Source organism: Monodelphis domestica, chromosome 1 (assembly GCF_027887165.1).
Source record: "Monodelphis domestica isolate mMonDom1 chromosome 1, mMonDom1.pri, whole genome shotgun sequence".
Taxonomy (NCBI): Eukaryota; Metazoa; Chordata; class Mammalia; order Didelphimorphia; family Didelphidae; genus Monodelphis; species Monodelphis domestica.
This window is the reverse complement of record NC_077227.1, coordinates 600,481,927-600,500,824: the sequence shown is the minus strand read 5'-3', so window position 1 is coordinate 600,500,824 and position 18,898 is coordinate 600,481,927. Positions and strand designations below refer to the sequence as shown.

Genomic DNA, 18,898 nt, shown 5'->3' with positions numbered 1-18,898 from the left:
CATTCACCCTGAACATTCTAGCTGAGTGGGGATAACCCATCTGTCAGAGCTATGGGATAAAGGATTCATGATTTGGGCAATAGGTTAAACTAGATGACTTCGAAATTCCTTTGAATTTTAAAACTACATGCTTTTATGAAAATTAAAGCTTTATGTAATATTCTATTTGCAGTGCTCTTAATCACCATTGCAGTGGAAATAATATGACTGTGTTAATTTTTTGGCCATTTTATTTTTAATTTGATGCACTAACAAGAGTAAATCAGAACATAAGACATTTAGATTCAGTGTTACCTTGGCAAATGAAATATTGGGTTGTACTTCTTTTCTTTTAAAGAATCTAAAATGTGGATCTATCCCCTGAAGGATTCATTATCTTACAAATTAATAACACCACTAGGAAAATTAAGCCCCAAATAATGTAAAATGGACAGGTGTCACTAGGAACCAAACCTATGGGGATGTGGAAAATAGGAGGTGGTAAGATGGATGGAAGATCATCTCCTTTAGGCAGCAGTGTGGTACTACAAGCATGCTTACACTGGTCAGAGATTGACATCTACTTAAGTCTACAGCAGAAATCTTCATAATTGTTAAGACATTATTATGGTACTTTAAACAGCATGGTATGTGAAGTAGGAGTTTAAGAGGATCTTGAAATAACAAGATGTACTCCTTTTATATATATATATATATATATATATATATATATATATATATATATATATATATATATATATATATATATATATATATATATATATATATATATATATATATATATATATATATATATATATATATAAGAGAGAGAGAGTTATTGTTTCCCTCAGACCAAAGGGGATTAAGAGGTCTTTGTATTTTTAATGCAGTAGGGTAATTTTGTCCTGCGGGAAGAAAGATAGGGTGGAGTAATCTTGTCTTGAAGGGAGAAGCATGGGGGAACCAGCTTTACTAACTTCCACTGGGGTAATTTACCACTATTATTCTTGTAACATATATTTAGAATAATACATTACTTTCTTCTACATCACACAATGGTAACAAACTTCATTAAAAAAAAATCAGGTTTTGACCATAATAATCACAAGAACTCCAAAGAACTTTTAATTTGTTGTTTAGTTGTTTTTGTCATGTCTGACTCCCTGTGACCCCTTTGGGGATTTTCTTGTCAAAGATACTGGAATGGTTTGCTATTTCCTTCTCCAGCCCATTTTATAGATGAAGATACTGAAGCAAACAAGGTTAAGGGACTTGCCCAGGGTCACACAGCTATATATCTGAAGCCAGATTTAAACTCCAGTCTGGATATTCTATCCACTGCGCCACTTGGCTGCCCTAGTAGTTATGGTAATACTAAATTTTGAGTATACCAATAACTAAAACCAAACAATTTCTACCAAGAGAAACACTTTTAAAACATGATCAGGTTATATTATGTATTACTTAAGTAGGATTTTGGTTTGGTTTTTTAAAGTTTCTTTCATAAACAAGGAAATAAAATTAAGAAAATTTTTACCCAATCTGAATTCCTCACACTTTCTCACCTCCTCCCACCCCTCATCCTCATATCCAATCTGTTTCCAAGTCTAAGTCCAACCTTGGAAACATCTTATACACACATGCCCCTCTTCTCTATTCTAACATTACCATAGCCCTAGTTAATCACTCAACATTTATTAAGCACCTACTAAGTGCCAGGTACTATGTTAATGCTAAGCACTGGGGATTCAAAAAGAGGCAAAAGATAGTCCCTCCCTTCAGGGAGCCTACAAACTAATGAGGAAGACAACATGCAACAAATATGTACGCAAGCTATATGCAGGATAAATAGGAATTAGAATGGAAAGGCTGTCAATAAAAGATGGGATTTTAGTTGAGACCTAAAGGAAGCCAGGGAAGTCAGTAGTCAAAGCATAGGAGGGAGAGCATTCTAGGCATGAGGGGACAGCCAGAGAAAATGCCTGGAGCCCAGAGATTGTGTTTTGTTCTTGGCCAGCGTCACTGGATGGAAGAGTATGTTTTAGGGAGGAGGGTGTGAGAAGACTGGAAAGAACAGAAGAGGCTAGGCTAGGAAGGTCTTTAAATTCCACACAGAGCTCTCATCACCTCATTCCTGGAGTACTGTGACAGCCTGCTAGTCAGTCTTCTGCCCCAAGTCTCTTTCCATTCCAGTCCATTCTCCCTTCATTTCTCAAAGTGCTCTTCCTAGAGTGCAAGTAAACTTCCTTGGAGTCTCATTACATGCAAGACCAAATATATGAGCCTCTATTTGGCTTTCAAAACCCTTTAAAACCTGGCCCAGTTAGTCCGCTAACACTATCTTCTCAAGTACTCTGGGGACCTGTAACCCTGACTTTTTCCCATGTATCTTCACTGGCTGTCTCCCATGTCTGGAAGGTTTTCACTCCTTGTCTCTGTTGGGCTTCCCTGAATTCCTTTAAGTCTCAGCTAAAATTCTGTCTTTTGTTCTCCCTCTGAGATTACATCCAAGTTACTATGTATACATCTTGTTTATACATGGTAGTTAGCATGTTGTCTCCTCCACTACAGTGAGTTTCTTGAGGACAGAGACTGAGACTTGTATCTCTTGCTCTTAGCCAAATGCATGGCACACTTAATAAAAGCTTGTTGACTTGACATATATTTATTGATGGGAAGAGTTAAAAAATGGGCTAGTGGTGGTTTGTTAAAAGAAAAGAAAATAAGAGTAAACTACATAATCAAGTTCTGGAATGCAGTACCTCAAATTTTTAGCAGTTCTACACATCTGAGGTTGTGATGTTCCATGGAACAAATCACTCTTAAAGATTTTTATTTATGTTAATTAATTAAGAATATTTTTCTATGGTTATATGATTCATGTTCTTCCCCTGCCCTCTTCCCTTCCCCCCCTCCTGGAGCTCATACATGTATCATTATTCATAACCTATTTCCATGTTATTCATATTTGGAATAGAGTGATCCTTTAACCCCAATTACATCCTCATTGAACCATGTGATCAAGCAATTGTTTTTCTTCTATGTTTCTACTCCCACAGTTCTTTCTCTGGATGTGGATAGTGTTCTCATAAGTCCCTCAGGATTGTCCTGGGTCATTGCATTGCTGCTAGTAGAAAAGTCCAGAACAAATTACTCTTTAAAGTTGTTCCATTTCCAGCGTCTGACTTGAGCATGTCATGCTAATTAAAAGATCTCTGTTACAGAAGACTGTGCTCAAGAATGTTAAGCTATTGCAGGGCCTTCAGTGGACACAGCTTTGCCTCTGTGACTTGTCACTCAACGCGCCCTTCTCTCGAGGAATTATATTTTATAACTATCCGTACTTTGTGGCTTCATCTGCCTGGCAATAGGATTGCAAAGATAATAATAGAAGACTACATTTCCCAGAATACATAGAGGTACATGGCCTTCCATTTAGATTAGATTCCCAGAATGCATCTCCATGACAGACTGGAATGGGGTGCCCCAGAGGCCTCCGGGAAATGGAGTCCGGAGGTGGAATTCCAGGTGGCGTGTATGGGCGGGGGGGAAGAGACGGGTGCGCAGGCGTAGTAGCGTGTTGGAACCGAAGTGTAGGACTTTGGACCAGCCTTGGTCTGGAGGTAAAGGCCGCTCTGTCTGCACGCGCTTGCATAGGTGTTGGGGATTGCGATTGTGACAGGAGAGGCCTGCGGGGAGCTGGGGGGCGCGGACCCCCACTGCGGGGGCAGAGGGAGGCAGCGGGAAGGCGGGGTTCTCCCATTTCCTCTCAGGCAACTCCCCAGCTGGCACCCCTCTCGTGTCCGCCCCTTGCGTGTTCGTGTTTTTTCGTGGGGTCCGCCAGGGGGGGTCCCCGAGCGTACCGGTATCCGTGCGGGTGCGGGTCTGGGTATCCCCGCGTGGAAAGCCTGGCATCACCAGCCTCCGGTCTTCCAGGCTGCCCATCCTCAGACATTTATTAAGCGCCTCCTGAATGCGGGGGTGCGGGGGGGGGGAACCCCCTGCCAGACACTGGGGAATCCAAGGATGCTCCTCTCTCTCTCCCTTTTCGGCCCCGAGACCCTTCTCCGAATAAGGCTTTTAAATGCAAAAAAAGATACATAGAATTGCAGAAAGAAACCAGTTAATAAAGACGCGGGGAGTTGGGGTGGGGAACCTTCTAAGTTCATGGAACCCCCGGTCGGAAGGGGCATTCAGGAGTGACCACATTCCCACTGCTTCCACCCTGATCCAGACCCTATCACCTCTCCGCCCTGCTGCTCTACTGCACCCAGGTTCTCCCAGCCTCAGCCCAATCTTTCCTAAATGTAATTAGTTACTCCGGCGCAAGGGAGAGTGAAATGCTTTGGTCTTTCCCTCCCAGCCCAGCTCGCGGGGCGCGGCGGAAAGAGTTCTGCCCTCGGACCCCAGTTGGTGCTCCAACACAAACTGGTTACTTTCTTGGGTGAGACCCCGAACTTCCCGGGACTTCAGGTCCCTGTGACTCTTGTAAAAGAGATGTTTCCACAGCTCCTTACTTCTAGTCATCATTGTTACTTGAGGTATTCGTAAAGCCCTTAGCACAGGGGCCAGTATGGAAGAAGGCTTCCCCTTGTTCCCTGAGAGCGGCCAGGCACTGAGGACACATAAGTGAAAAAGAAAAGCAGCCCTTCCCAGCAAGGAGCTTCTAGACTGCGGTGGTCTCACATTTAACTGGGAATGGCACTCCTTGCTTGCATATGGACCACATTCTTCTCAGCAGTCTTTGAAGCCTAAACTCTGCACAAATCAGCACCCAAAACAGCTAATGGTAGATTGCATTAAAGGAGGAAGAATTCCCAGCACTGGAAGATAATGTGATACCCTGGGGGAAGAACTTTAAGTCTAGAGACGTCACCTTCCATTCTTAGAGAGATTAGAGTTCTGTTGTCTTCTGACTGGGTTAGCCCGTACCTGCAGTATTCTGTCCACATCAGGGTACCTCCTTTTATGAGGAACATTGATACTCTGGGGGTATTTAGCCGGAGGGCTATTGGGATGGGGAAGACCATTGAGATTGTGGCCCATGAGGATTTGTTGAAGAAATAAGACATTTATCCAGGAGGAGGAAGCTTTTGATGAGGAACATGTCTTCACATTACTTAAAGAACTGGCATGTTGAAAAGGAATTAGAGAGGGAATGAACATTGATTAAGAATCTACTGTGATTTAAATATTAACTCATTTGATTAGGTTTCTTTTGCTTGGCCCCACGGGGCCAAATTTTAGGAGCACCAGGGAAGAAGTTAGAAAGAGACCAATAAAATTTCCTAACAATTAAAATCACCCAAATATAAAATGAGTTCTCTAGGAATTCACAGGCTCCCCATCACTGATAGTCTTCAAGTATAGGCTATATGACCATATTTGCCTATAGTGTAGAGATAATTCTTGTTCAGAAATGCATTTGACAAGATGGCTCTTGAACTCATATTCTGGATTTTGTGAACTGATTTATTCCTCATCTTTACTTCTCAAAATCCTTCCTCTAAGCCTAAGCTCAAATTTTCAATGATGAAGCTTTCTTTCTTCTTTTCCATTGTTAGTTCTATCTTCTTTCTGAAATGACAGTACATTTATGTATTTGTGAATTTGTTGTATTCCTCAGAAGAATTTAAACTCTTTGAAGGTAGAAAATTGTCTCATTTTTGTCTTTGGCTCCTCAGTGCATTGATGATGTTTATCACTTAAATGTCTGTGGAATTTAATTGACCAGTTGGTAATGTGGTAATAGATTTCAATTCAAAGAATATAAAAACTACCTAAATTTTAGATTTTGCCTTCCCTTTAATAAACATTTTAAAAAGTAAAGTTTTTGTAGGAATCTAAGTCAGACTAAGTTTGCAGACACCATTCTCTTACCTTTTTTGAAAACCAGGACATTAGTTCATTTTCTTCAGTCACTGTCCTCTTCTTACTAATCTTCTAATTGCATGAAATTGAGACCTCTTGCCCTGCTGCTTTTCAGATCTGACCTTCCACAAGGCTTACCCTCAATCTTTCCACCTGTGAAAGTATGAATTTGTATCCCAGGAAGGAGAGGGACAGAGCATTCCATGCAGGGATGGCAACCCCCCAAAAGTGACTCTACTATTTACCATCCTTATCATTTTGGCTTTTTTCATTGATTGCCAATTATTGTTATCAGTTCATGTTTATATGTGTCCCTAAGTAGTTTGTGAACTCCCGGAGAAGAGCAAATTTATTTTATAATTTCATGTGTTTTAATGCTTATTTCTTCATTGATGGATTAGCTACTCACTATCCTTGAAACTCTTCTTTCCCCTGGTTTCTATGACATTGAGCTTTCCTGGTTCTTCTCTTATTTCACTACAATTTTCCCCTTTGCTTCCTTCTTCCTCCTACCACTAACTGTAGGTATTTCCCAAGGCCCTATTTCTCTCTTCCTTCCTTCACTTTATCTATAACTACGATGGTAAGAATACTCACTGTGAATGGCTTCATACTGATGACTCCTCAAATCAACATCTCTAATTTGGAACTTTTTTTCACAGAATAGCTGGACTTTTGATGGGAAATAGATGGGAGAAAGGAAGACTGTTACTGTCATGGTAAAAGGCCTAACCAAAGCAGAATTGGATATGGAGGCCTGAGGCTGATGAGAGAGGGAAAGGCCAGAGCTCATAGATTTGAGGGATATTCTTTATAGAGGTGAGAGTTGAAGCCCTGGGAATAGATGATCTCTTCAAGGGGACTGGGACAATAAGAGAAGAAGGCTGAAGGCAGAACCTTGTGGTACAAATAGTGCCCTCTTCTATTTCCCTTATTCTTCACTACATATATATATATATATATATAGTGGACACCACCATCTTGAAGTCACCCAGCTTTGCAATTTCAGAGTTATCCTTGGCTCCTTGATTTTCCTTGCCCTACACATCCAGCCAGTTACTAGATCTTATTGATTCTATACCCATAATATTTGTAGCATTTGGATCCTTCTCTCCATTCACATGGCCACTACTTTAGTCCAGGCTCATATTCTCTCTTCCTCTCCTTCCCTCCTTTCTTCCCTCTCTCTCTATCTGTCTCTGTCTCTGTCTCCTTCCTCCTCCCTCTTCTTTTTCAATCTCTCTTTCTCTTTCTCTCCCCTCCTCCCTCACTCCCTCCTTTTCTCCTCCCTCTCTCTCCTCTTCCCCCATCTCTCTCCCTATCTCTTTTTTAAACTCTTACTTTATATCTTAGAATCCATACTATGTATCAGTTCCAAAGCAGAAGATTGGTTAAGGACTAAGCAATAGGGGTTAAGTGAAAGATAGCTGGGAAGTGTCTGAAGCTAGATTATCTCCTGACTCCAGGCCTGGCACTCCATCCACTGCCCTATGTAGCTGCCTCAGGCCCTTATTATCTCTTGCTCAGACTATGGTAATAATTTCCTTACTGATTTTCCTGTCTCATCTCTCTCCCATCTCCCATCTATTAAACACACAGCTGCCATGGTGACATTCCTTAAAGCACAGGTCTGAGCATATCAGTCCCTTCCCCCAAAACTCCAATGGTTCTCTTATTAACTTTAGAATCAAACATAACTTCCTCTGATTGGCATTTAAAAATCTTCAAAAAGTGGCCTCAACCAACTTTCCAATCTCATTATACATTATTCCCTTTTTTGTATGCTTTAGTTCAGCCAAACTGACCTTCAGTCAATTATTTATTAAATAAATATTTGCTCTGTGCCAGGCACGACTCTTGCTGCTTCTCACATAACATTCTCTCCTATCTCTGCCATTGCACTGGCTGTCTACCATGCCTAGAGGAAATTGACCTTTCACTTTAGCCTTTTAGAATCCCTCAAAGAATCCTTCAGATCTCAGCTCAGATGCTACTTCCTGCCTCATATATTTTTCTGAATTTCTTTTTTTGGTCATAGCTGCTTGGGCTTACCTCTCAAAATGACCTTAAATGTTTTGTTTATATGTGTAAATGATGTCTCTCCCGATTATATTAGAATATAAACTCTTCTCCCATTATGTTAGAATATAAAAATGATGCTTTTCATTTTAAAATTTTGTATACCCTGTGCCTGGTATAGTGCCATATTTAGTGCTTGACAAATGTTTGTTGATTGAATGATAAGTTGAAGGCTTAAATCCTAAGAGGTACCAAGTACAGGAACAAAAGATATCAGCAGGTTTCCACTGGAGATGAGATATAGTTAATTTTCTGGGCCTTGGCAGTTCTAGTATTTAGGACCACACTAGGAGAAGAAAGTTAAGTTAGTGATGATCCTGTTCTCAGGTTTGGCACAATGCCCAGTTTCCACCAAGCTGGCATCACTACTAGATTACAAATGGAATAAATGGATCCTTCATAATCTCAATACCATGACAGTTCAGTGATATTTATAAAAAGCCATTGGTTTTAAGGAATTCCACTTACTGGGTATGTTCTATCAGGAACTACTTTAAGGACTCTATAATCAGTAAGGCCCTTCTAACTCCCAAATTCTGTGATTTTGTGAAGTCAGAAAGTTCTTCCTCAGATGCATCTGACTGGTTCCTCTCTGATTTTACAGGAAGGGAAATGCAGGGTATTACCCTGCAAGGGCCTGGCCAGACAAGAAAAAAGTGTGAAAGTTTTCATAAAAGGAATGAGAGAAAAAGGCAGCCTACCACAAATGTTTAGCAATATCCAAAAAACTAGAGAACTATGAAATTCTGAAGGCAAAAGGAGAAAATGATCCTGATTAGGGAAAAAAAAGGAAAGCAATGATTCTTAGTATTGTAGATCTTTGGAAGATCTTAGAGAATTGGAGAAGAGCAAATGTCTCAATTTTCAAAAAAGGAGGAAAGGATAGATTTTATAGACTGTAAGGCAGTGAGTTTGATTCCTGACAAAAACTCTAGAATATGTTATTAATGGGGTAATAATTAAAAAAGGGAAGCAGTGATTGCCGAAATCTAGCATGGCTACAGCAATTCATGTCAGCTCAATCTCACTTCCTTTTTATTAGGATAATTTAGCCAGCATGGTAGGGTGGATAGGACCATCCCATGGAAGAGCTAGGTTCAAATCCTGTTTCTAATACGTGTCTGGAGAAAGTCATACATGTGCTCTTTCTGCCCTCCCTTCTGAAATGGAATGGAAAAGGGAAGAAAGTCCCACTCCCCAGTTAGGAAGGGATTTCTGGCCTGGTGAGGTTCGGAGCTTTAAGACAAGACCAGCTCCTTCATGTCCTCTTTCTCTTCCCCCAACCCTATATTCCCAAGACTCAGTCTGCCTTGAAGAGGGGAATCCAGAAGAGGAAGAAGAAGAAATGGCTCCTGTGTTATTGCCAACCGTGTCCCAGGTGACTTGGAATTTCTTCTCTCTTGAAATTCAGTCTCATTTTCTGTCATATCTATACTTTTCCTTCCCTTCCTGGGGGTCTTCTCTATCCAGCCCCATTCACGGGCTCTCAGTCCCAGATTTTCCCACTGTCAGGAGGGCTCTGGGTAGTAAGAGAAGCCCATTGAGGGACAGAGTGACCCAGGGACACACTGTTTTCTCCTCGGGTCACCTGCCTCTGCCTTATTCTTCAGGACACAGAGACTTGTCCTTTATCCTCCTTGTGACCCTTCGGACACCTAATCTCTCTAAGGCCTTTTAACTGGCCTTCCCTGGGGCCAGAGGTTCCCCAGTGAGCCAGAATCTGCCATTTCAGGAATCTGTGACCTTCAAGGATGTGGCAGTGAACTTCACCCAAGAAGAGTGGCAACGGCTGAGCCCCGCGCAGAGGGACCTTTACAGGGATGTGATGCTGGAGAACTATCGCAACCTCATCTCCCTGGGTAAGGCCTGTTTTTCTGGGATTCCTAATCTGCCCTGGAGAAAGACAGTCCAGTTCTTCAGTGAAACCTCTCCAAGTGCCCAGTGTCTGCCCATCCTGGGGGTCTCAGACAGAAACTAGAAGCAGGCCCAGCTGGCACTGACTGGCATGAGGAGAAAGGGCCTGGCACATGCCCAGATAGGGAGTGCTGGAAAATCTGAGGAGGGAGTGGGCACCCAGGCCTGAGGCATAAGCAAATGCTAGATGAGGGGGCTGGAACCTGGCTCTGAAGGCTGCTCAGGTACATTGTACCAGAGGATGTCAGTCTGGGGGGAGTTACCTCAGCTCTCTGAGGTCAGGAAGAAGGAGGTCATGTGGGCACTCCTGAAGCAAGCCTGGGTCACAGGCCCTCCAAGGTTCCCTTCTGGGGCCTCTGCCAGGCTCTAGGGCCCATAGACTCCTAGTTGAGGAGTTGGCCATGATGTGGCAGCCCCCGTGGCTACCAACTGGCCCTTCTCAGAAAACTTGGGGAGGAAACTTTGGGAGCAGACCAGGCTCAACAAGCTTCACCTTTGGGACCCCAGGATTCTTGAGGTGCCTCAAAAGATCTGAGTGCTTCAAGAATAGCAAGAGGGGGCAGCTGGGTGGCTTAATATAGAGAGAGTTGGGCCCAGAGATAGAAGGTCCTGTGTTAGAGCTCAAAGGGGGAAGAAGAGCCCCAAAGGCTCAGGACAGGGGCCGAGGGTCCCTTAGGTAGAAGCGAGAAATAAAAGACCAGAGAGATTCGAATCTTCTGTGGTCAGAAGGGCTGCATAGCTGATAGCTAATGCCAGCAAAGTTTATTGAATAGGGGAAGGGTTTATAAAGGAATAAACCACAGGAATGAAGGAGCAGAAGGAGTGTGAGTACATGTGGGGTTCAGCAAAGACATGGTTAAATGGGTACAAAAACATATTATTTCTAAAGATTGTTTTTCTGGCCATCTGTGCTACTTCCTAAGATATTTAGTCTACTGGGATAGGGGAGATATTCACATTCCAATCTTTGTCCTTAGACTTAGAATATTATTTCCAAAGTTTGGACCTTTGCCTAATTTCTTAGGCCCCAAACTTGATTTGTCTCTGTCAGTCCTGGTTTCAAACATAGTCTCAGACACTTCCTAGCTGGGTGACCCTGGGAAAGTTGCTTCATCCTTTTTGTCTTAGTTTCCTCATCTGTACAATAATTTGGATAAGGAAATGGTGGGCCACTTCAGTATCTGTGACAAGAAAACCCCAAATGGGGTCACAATGAATTGGATAACCCTGAAACAACTAAACAAAAGACTAGCAAAGTGTCCAGGTGAACTTTTAACAGTTTGGCCTCTGACATAAAATGGGTAACAGAACATCCAAGAAGCCTCAGAGGGAAACTGCAGAATCTCTGTAAGGCCTCTGGTACAATATAGCAAGGGAAAATGGGATTTCATGAGACCAGAGACATGGAGAAAAGATGAAAGTGGCTAAAAGGTCCAACGATTTTCTACTTGCAGTTCAGGGAGAAACCCTAAATAGAAGAAAAGCTTCCTATTCTTAAAGCCAGATAAGAAGGCAGGAGGAAGAAAGGCACACTCTGAAAAGGCAGTGTGGCCAACATTTGGCAGAATGAAAGTGTGAACTAATTGTGTCAATAATGGGGGAATAATAAAACACCAGGCAAAAAGGGGACCTGGCAGGGTCTAGAGAGAGGAGGAACCACCAGTAGCTCTGTGGATGTTGTTATATTTTAAAAATCAGTAATGACTGTAGAACCCCTGATTTGGTTATCTGAATTTTGGCTTGTGATTCAGGCCAGAGATTTCTATTCCTTGTTGGACTCAAAGACTAGGTATTTCTGTTTCTATTTATAAAATTAAAGTCCTTCAAATCATAAGAGTTGAAAATAGGTATTTCATAGCACCCTACTAAAGCCCTAGAAACCCACGCCTGGGGCTTCTCCAGAATCTCTGTAGATGCTTCTAGATTTTTCTGTCATGTACCATGTCTGTAGGGAGGCAACATGGACTAAATAGTGTGGGTCCTTCAAATTCTCACCTTATATGAGTCTATTTTCTTTGTCTTTCTTTGCAGAAAAGGGGCATAGGACTGACTTTGGAGACAAATTTCAACTGTTCTCTTCCATTCACTTCTCTATAAACAGGGCTTCCCATTTCTAAACCCGATATGATTTTCCAGCTGGAGCAAGGGGAAGAGCCTTGGAGACTTGATTTGCAAGGAAATGAGGAAAAAGCAGGCCCAAGAAATATTTCACTAAGTAAGTAAATTAAAGAGGGGAAGATAATGGAATAAGGATTTATTTGGGATCTATGTGCCAGGCATCATACCAAGTACTTTTCTACAAATATTTCATTTGATCCTGCAAAGTAGGCGCAATGTTGTCCTCATTTTATGGCTGAAGAAACTGAGGGAGACAGATTAAGTGACTCACTTAGGGTCACACAGCTATTAAGTATCTGAGACTGGATTTGAACTCAGGTCTTTCTGACCTCAAACCCAGTCTTTTTTTCTGCCTGGCCACCAGTTGCCTGTGAAAGTGAAACAGTCAGTTGGGATGCAGGGGAAATTATAGCTCAGATGTTGAGATATCTCCTCAGTTACTCTGAAAAGTATTGAGGTTGTTATTATAATGAAAGACAGCAGAACTTTCTTATATTTTGTGACCCAAGCAAGGGAGGAGAGTCTCCTTTATTCCCTCAGGCATCATTGTTCTCATTTTTTCATGATGTCAGCCTCTAGCTCTTTCCCTTCTTCATCTTTTCCAAAAACAGTACTTCCTTAATCTCTAAAATTGTATCTTCCCCAATCCACTCTGATTTTTATTCTTACTTGATGTTTCTACTTGTTACCTTCTCTTACACTTAGAGATGACCACAACAGTATCTACAGTGGTCCTGGATGGGGTCTTTCAGATTTTCTGCTCACACTGATAAGAGTTTAAACTCTTCCTCCTCCCTGCAGGCTCCCAGGTTCCATCCTCTGCTCCCCTTTCTCTCCCATTTCCTTAGCTTTGCATAGTTTACAATGCCTGTTTGGATATCTGCCCCAAAACATGAATGCCCAAAATTAATTATTTTTAGTATATTTATCCTTTTTTCTACTGCAGCATTTTTTTTATTTTCCAGGAAGAAAATAGTCCTTATCAAAGTCACATTTATATATTCTCTTGATTTTAGGCTGGGAGAATATGCCTGAGACTCAGGAGTTAACTCCAAAGCAGAACATTTCTGAAGGAGAACCAGACATATTAATGGAAAGACTCAGAGGAGAGATTTCTCCTGTACCTGAGGACAGAGTAGAAAAGCAGAGGGAAAACAACATAGGGAAGACAAGAGAAAAACCCCTTTTCCATGAGAGAGGTTTCAAGCAAATCTCAATAAATCCTGCCCCAAAAACCACTAAAGAGAGAGGCCATGAATGCAATCAGTGCAGGAAATCCTTTTTTGATCGTTCTTCCCTCAATCGACATCAGAGAACTCATACTGGAGAGAAGCCCTATGCATGTAAGGAATGTGGGAAAGCTTTCAGCCATAGCAGCAGCCTCAGGAGACATGAGATGACCCACACAGGAGAAAGTCCTTATGAATGTAGAGAGTGTAGGAAAGCCTTCTATGACCGTTCATCTCTCGCTGTACATGAGAGAATTCATACTGGAGAGAAGCCCTACGAATGTGATGACTGTGGGAAAGCCTTCTTTGACAGATCATCTCTCACTCGACATCAGAGGATTCATACTGGGGAGAGTCCCTATGAATGTAACGAATGTGGAAAAGCCTTTAGCCAAAAAAGCATCCTTACTCGACATCAGCTAACACATACTGGAGAGAAGCCCTATGAATGTAATGAATGTGAAAAAGCCTTCTTTGGTCTCTCATCCCTTATTCGACATCAAAGGACTCATACTGGAGAGACTCCCTTTGAATGTAATGAATGTGGGAAAGCCTTTTTTGACCGATCATCCCTTACTCAACATCAGAAAATTCATAGTAAAGAGAAGCCCTTTGAGTGCAATGAATGTGGAAAAGCCTTCAATCAAAGAAGTCACCTTAACCGACATCAGAGAACTCATACTGGAGAGAAGCCCTATGAATGTAGTGTATGTGGAAAGGTATTCAGTAGCAAGTCATCTATCATCCAACATCAACGACGTTATGCCAAAGAGTAGTCTTGGAGATATTATGAGCTTGGGAAAAATTTCATTTATCCTTTTTACTTTATTATATTGCCAATATTTAACGTGGGACAAGAGACCCCATTAAAATATTAAGATGGGGAGGCCAATTTTAAAATGTTTCTTAAATCTGCTACCATTTCTGGTTGCTATTTCCTTTTTTCCCTTTTCTTTTGCTTCTTGTTTCTTGAACAAGTAGCCTGTAGGTACCCTATCATAAACTGAGTTAGGTATTTCAGATACAAAATGTTGCTCTAAGAACATTACCAAAACCAGTCTTTGCTAGATGTTGTAAGGTCTGATTGGAAAAGGTAAAGGTGGGGGAAAAAATAGTATAAAGTGACCAGAACAAATTATTTTAAAAAGGGGGAAAGGTGGGAGCTTGAAAGAAAAAGAGAATCATGAATTCCCCATAGACATACAGGTTCCTTTATCTGATCACATGTATTTGGGATCTTTACTATCTGATGGCTTAGAGCCCCAATCCTATGGAAGCCTCCACCTAAAGCAGAAAGCATCAGCCCTAGAATCTGGAAAACCTGATGGCAGGACTATAAATACCTTGTAGCTCTGCATATGACTTCATTCTACCAGTCTTGGCAGCTTTCCTGGGATCTGACCCTTAACTCCTGCCTTGGGTCTTCCTACATCCTGGTTCTTAGGATGTTAGGTTTACTTGGACTTTGGCCCTTCTAAACTCCAGTTATCATGAACTGTATAGCTTTCAGACCCAATTTCCTACCATTAGCTTAAATCATTCTTGTGTCTAGGCCTTTTAAGGGCTGAGCTGCCCAGTCTGACACAAAGGTGGAATCCCAAGCTCACCATTTTCTCTTCCAACTGAACATCCTGCCTCCACTTTCTCATTACCCATTCATATCTTAACTCTTTATGTCCTACTAAAACTCCTCAAAAGTTACTTCTAGTTTTCTTCCATCAGAATCTAGTGGCTATTATTTTATTATCTATTGACTTTCTTCTTCATAGGACTAGCCCTTCTATTTTGACCATCCCCTTCAAACTCTCTTATGTTTGCCTAACAATATAATCTCCCTTTCATGCCTCCCACCTTGGCAGACCCTGCTCTTTTTTCTTTCTTACCTATAGCCCTTGCCTTCATTTCTCCCCATTTCTTCTTTAGGAGAAGCTACCTAATGATTTCAGTCACCACCACCATGTATCTCCTTTTCAGTTTAACACTGATGTCAGAACCCTGCAAGTTAAGGGATTCATTTGGCCAGGCAATCAACCAGGTATAAACCAGCATTCCATGGCTTTCTGACTTGTTCTGCACATAGAGCTCCAGCAGCAACACACTTCATCCCACTGAGAGCTAGGGGCACACCAAAGATTGAGTTTGTTTTCATGTATTTATATATGGGGTTTGGTCAAGTGCAAGATGCAAGGGGGACCAAGATGCCAGATTCAAGGGAACAATTGAGCTGCTTGGCATATCCAGGAATGTGAAGACAAGTCCAATGGGGTAAATGAAAGAGGGAAACAGTGTATATCATAACCATGGGGGAACTGGTTTGGGAATGTTCTGAAGTCTTCATAGCTGATATGAGTTGGCCTATGATGGATCCAGGGCATTTGTGGCCTTCTTTTAACCTAGTAGGATGAGGTAGCAGCTATTCTTCATTCTAGCATCTTAAAAGGACTGATGATTAAGAGTCCAAGTCTTTATAGTTTGCATTCTCCATATGTTACCTGTGCTTCTGTCAAATAGTGTTCAGCCACTATCTGCAGTAAATCTCAACTTGGTTGTTTCTCTCTCACTTTACACTTAAAAGACAAAGACTGATTTCAGCAGGATAGGAAACTCCTTGGGGAGAAAATGACTACAAAGAATATAGGTTGGCAACCTCTCTGCAACTTATGGAAATAATTGTTATTGTTCAGTTGTGTCTGACTCTTCATGACCCCATTTGGGACTTTCTCGGCAAATATTCTGGAGTAGTTTTCCATTCCTTTATCCAGCTCATTTTATAGATGAGGAACTGAGGCAAACTGTTAAATGACTTGCCCAGGGTCACACAACTAATACATGTCTGAGGCCAGATTTGAACTCATGAAGGTGGGTTTTCTTGATTCCAGGCCTAGCTACAAAAGAACCTTAGAGACCATCTAGTCCAACCTCTTCATTTTATAGATGAGGAAACTGAGGCAGGGCCCCAAACCATATCAGTCTAAGTTACAGAGGCAGTATAGTATCTGAATGTCAGTCATCTGATTCCAAATCCACTGCTCTTCAATTTTGAAATAACCTGATTAGCAGGAGTCAGGATTTTTTTTTTTTGCTTCCTCAAATAACCTTGCAAATAGTAGGTGCTCAATAAAGAGTTGTTGAATAAATGAATGACTTGTTGTTCTCATATTCAGTAAGCCACTAGTTTCTGTTAATCCTCATTTGTCACCATTTTCTTTGCCATCAGCATAGTCCAGAGCTTTTGGTCTCCCTACTTTGAATTCTGTCTCCTCCTCATGCATCTTGCATAACTTTCCCAATCAAAAGCCCCAAATGCTTCCATCAGGTCTAAACTCTGCCAGCCATTTAAGATCTTCTTTAATCAGACCATATCCTATCTATTAAATGTTATCTCCAAACACTTCAGTCCCTTAGTCTCTTCAGTATTCCTCGAGATACTCTACTCATTCTCATTTTTTTCTGCCTGGTCCCCTATACCTGTCCTGTTCCCAATTTCTTTTGCAACTTAAGTGTCAGTTCTCCACAAAGCCTGCTTTCTCTAAAGACTCTAAAGACCATTCTGCTCTATCTAAATGCTCCTTTATCAGCCTCTCAGCCTTGATCCAAAACCACAAATCACTTTTTCAATATTTCCATATTCTGTGCTCAACTGATTCCCACTAAAGTGTCAGTGAGTGCCATCCCCATCACACAGTATAATTCTCCCTGTTTGCTTGATTATAACCTTATGTGGTAGTACTTTTGGTAGGAGGGTGGATATTTTTAGGCAGGTCCTTAAATCACAACATTCACCTGTTCTTATGTAGAAGTTCAGTCAACAAGCAAAAGTCAAATCACTAAGACGGACCTTGTGTTGAGGAGGGAAAGAGAGTAGGAAGGATAGACCATGACACCTCTGCATCCCATTTCTTCTTCCCTCCTTAGTCTTCTTTATCAGAGAATTTAGCTCTACCTAGTTTTTCTCCCTGAAAGCTTTTTATTTGATCCCAACTTCCTTTCACTGATTGATCCTCCAAGCAAGATCCTGCTTCTATCCTCATTCTTTGAGGGTACAGGAAATTTTCACTTGCAATTATTTCCAGCTGCCTGCTTGAGGATTCTAAACCAGAGTCATTGTGGATGGTTGCTTACACCTAGTAACATTTCTCTTTCAGATTCCTCTTGATCCTGATTCTTCTGCAGGTGACATTGCTGATTGCAGTTCTGATTTCAGTAACAAATTCTAACCATCCCTTGAATATCCTTTATTACCACTGTGGCAGAGATAAATCTCTTGGAAACCTCTGGGCCTCAGCTTTGGGTACAGGAAGTGGGAGGTCCATCTATAAGAACAATGAGAAAGAGCCTGTGTCAAGGACCTGTAAGAGGATTCCTGATGAGAAATGGTATTTTTGCTTGTGATCCCAAAAGGTATTCGCTAAGCATATTGGCTGAGTTTCTATGCTCTCTTCCTGCTCATTTCCTGCCTGGGTTGATCTGAGGCAGACGAATGGGAAGAACAGTCCTCAGAAAGTATCTAATCAGACTGGTCCTGTTAGAAATATTGGAAAGGGACTTAAATGATTGAATTTCAGCTCAGATCATTAATCCACATTAATCCACATGCACACAGCTTACAAAGGGGAAAAAAATGTATCATTTAACAAAATATGGTACTTTCAAGCATTCCTGCTTGAAAAGAAACTTCGAAATTTAAAAACAGAATTAAAAGGTAATTACAAATGAGCAAGCATAAGATATTAAGCAAGGAGGAAGCATTTATAATTTAATGGGAGAGACATACAGTACCCTAATTTCATCAGAGGTCATAGAGAGAATCTAATTAGACATAGGGAGAGGGAAGAAATAATCATTTCTATAGAGGCTACTTTGTGCCAGGCACTGTGCAAAACCACTTTTTACAAATATTATCTCATTTGATCCTCACAACAGTCCTGAGAGGTAGGTACTATTATATCTCCATTCTACAGGTAAAACTGAGGCAAATAGATTCACCCAGGTTTGCCCAGCTAGTAAGAGTTTGAGGCCAAACTTGAAGAAAAAGAGTAGGCTGATTTCCATTTGTGAAACTGCAAACTGCCTAACAATTACACCTTAGCACAAAAAAGGATTGTAATAAATATAGGTGACACATATGTGGGATATTCCCTTGGAATATTGGCTTCTACATGCTATTACATAAGTAAAACCTAAACAAGGGGTTTAACTTAGCTAAGTGAAATATATTGTCTAAGTTAACAAGTTTACTCCATGCCTGACAATATGCTACAGGCTAGAAATACAAATAAAAGCAAAAAGGACGACAGTACCTGCCCTCTAGGAGCTTACAATCTAATAAATAATAGTGAAGATAACACCTAAAAGGAAACCAAATAATGGTGTGGGGGCAAGTAGAGATAGATGAAAGTGCCATATGGGGGTATGGGCCTAGGGAGGAATGAAGGAGTAGACATGGCTGGTCTGGATGCTTCTTTAAAATAAATGTTCTAGGTGGGCAGCTGGGTGGCTCAGTGGATTGAGAGCCAAACCTAAAGACTACAGGTGATCCCAGACACTTCCTAACTGTGTGACCCTGAGCAAGTCACTTAACCCCCATTGCCTAGTCCTTACTGCTTTTCTGTCTTAGAACCAATACACAGTATTGATTCTAAGCTGGAAGGTTTAAAAAAATAAAAATGCACAGATCATAGAAAAAAGTTTAGTAACAGGAGAGC

The 18,898-nt window shown here is 41.3% G+C and overlaps 1 protein-coding gene across 3 annotated transcripts; it reads left to right on the top strand.

Moving 5' to 3' along the window:
* The first annotated feature begins 3,521 nt into the window (after positions 1 to 3,521).
* Positions 3,522 to 18,860, top strand: LOC130456548 (zinc finger protein 2-like). Of its 3 annotated transcripts, XM_056813749.1 has the most exons (6): positions 3,527 to 3,605; positions 6,516 to 6,672; positions 9,231 to 9,310; positions 9,665 to 9,791; positions 11,948 to 12,061; positions 12,981 to 14,114. In XM_056813749.1, exons 3-6 carry the CDS (start codon positions 9,278 to 9,280, stop codon positions 13,967 to 13,969), a joined length of 1,263 nt encoding a protein of 420 aa, XP_056669727.1. In that variant the 5' UTR covers positions 3,527 to 3,605; positions 6,516 to 6,672; positions 9,231 to 9,277; the 3' UTR covers positions 13,970 to 14,114. The 3 variants fall into 3 exon arrangements, with proteins under 3 accessions (XP_056669726.1, XP_056669727.1, XP_056669728.1); XM_056813748.1 differs by lacking the exon at positions 6,516 to 6,672 and having other exon boundaries at positions 3,522 to 3,605; positions 12,981 to 18,860; XM_056813750.1 differs by lacking the exons at positions 3,527 to 3,605; positions 6,516 to 6,672; positions 9,231 to 9,310 and having other exon boundaries at positions 9,670 to 9,791; positions 11,878 to 12,061.
* The last annotated feature ends 38 nt before the right edge of the window (positions 18,861 to 18,898 follow it).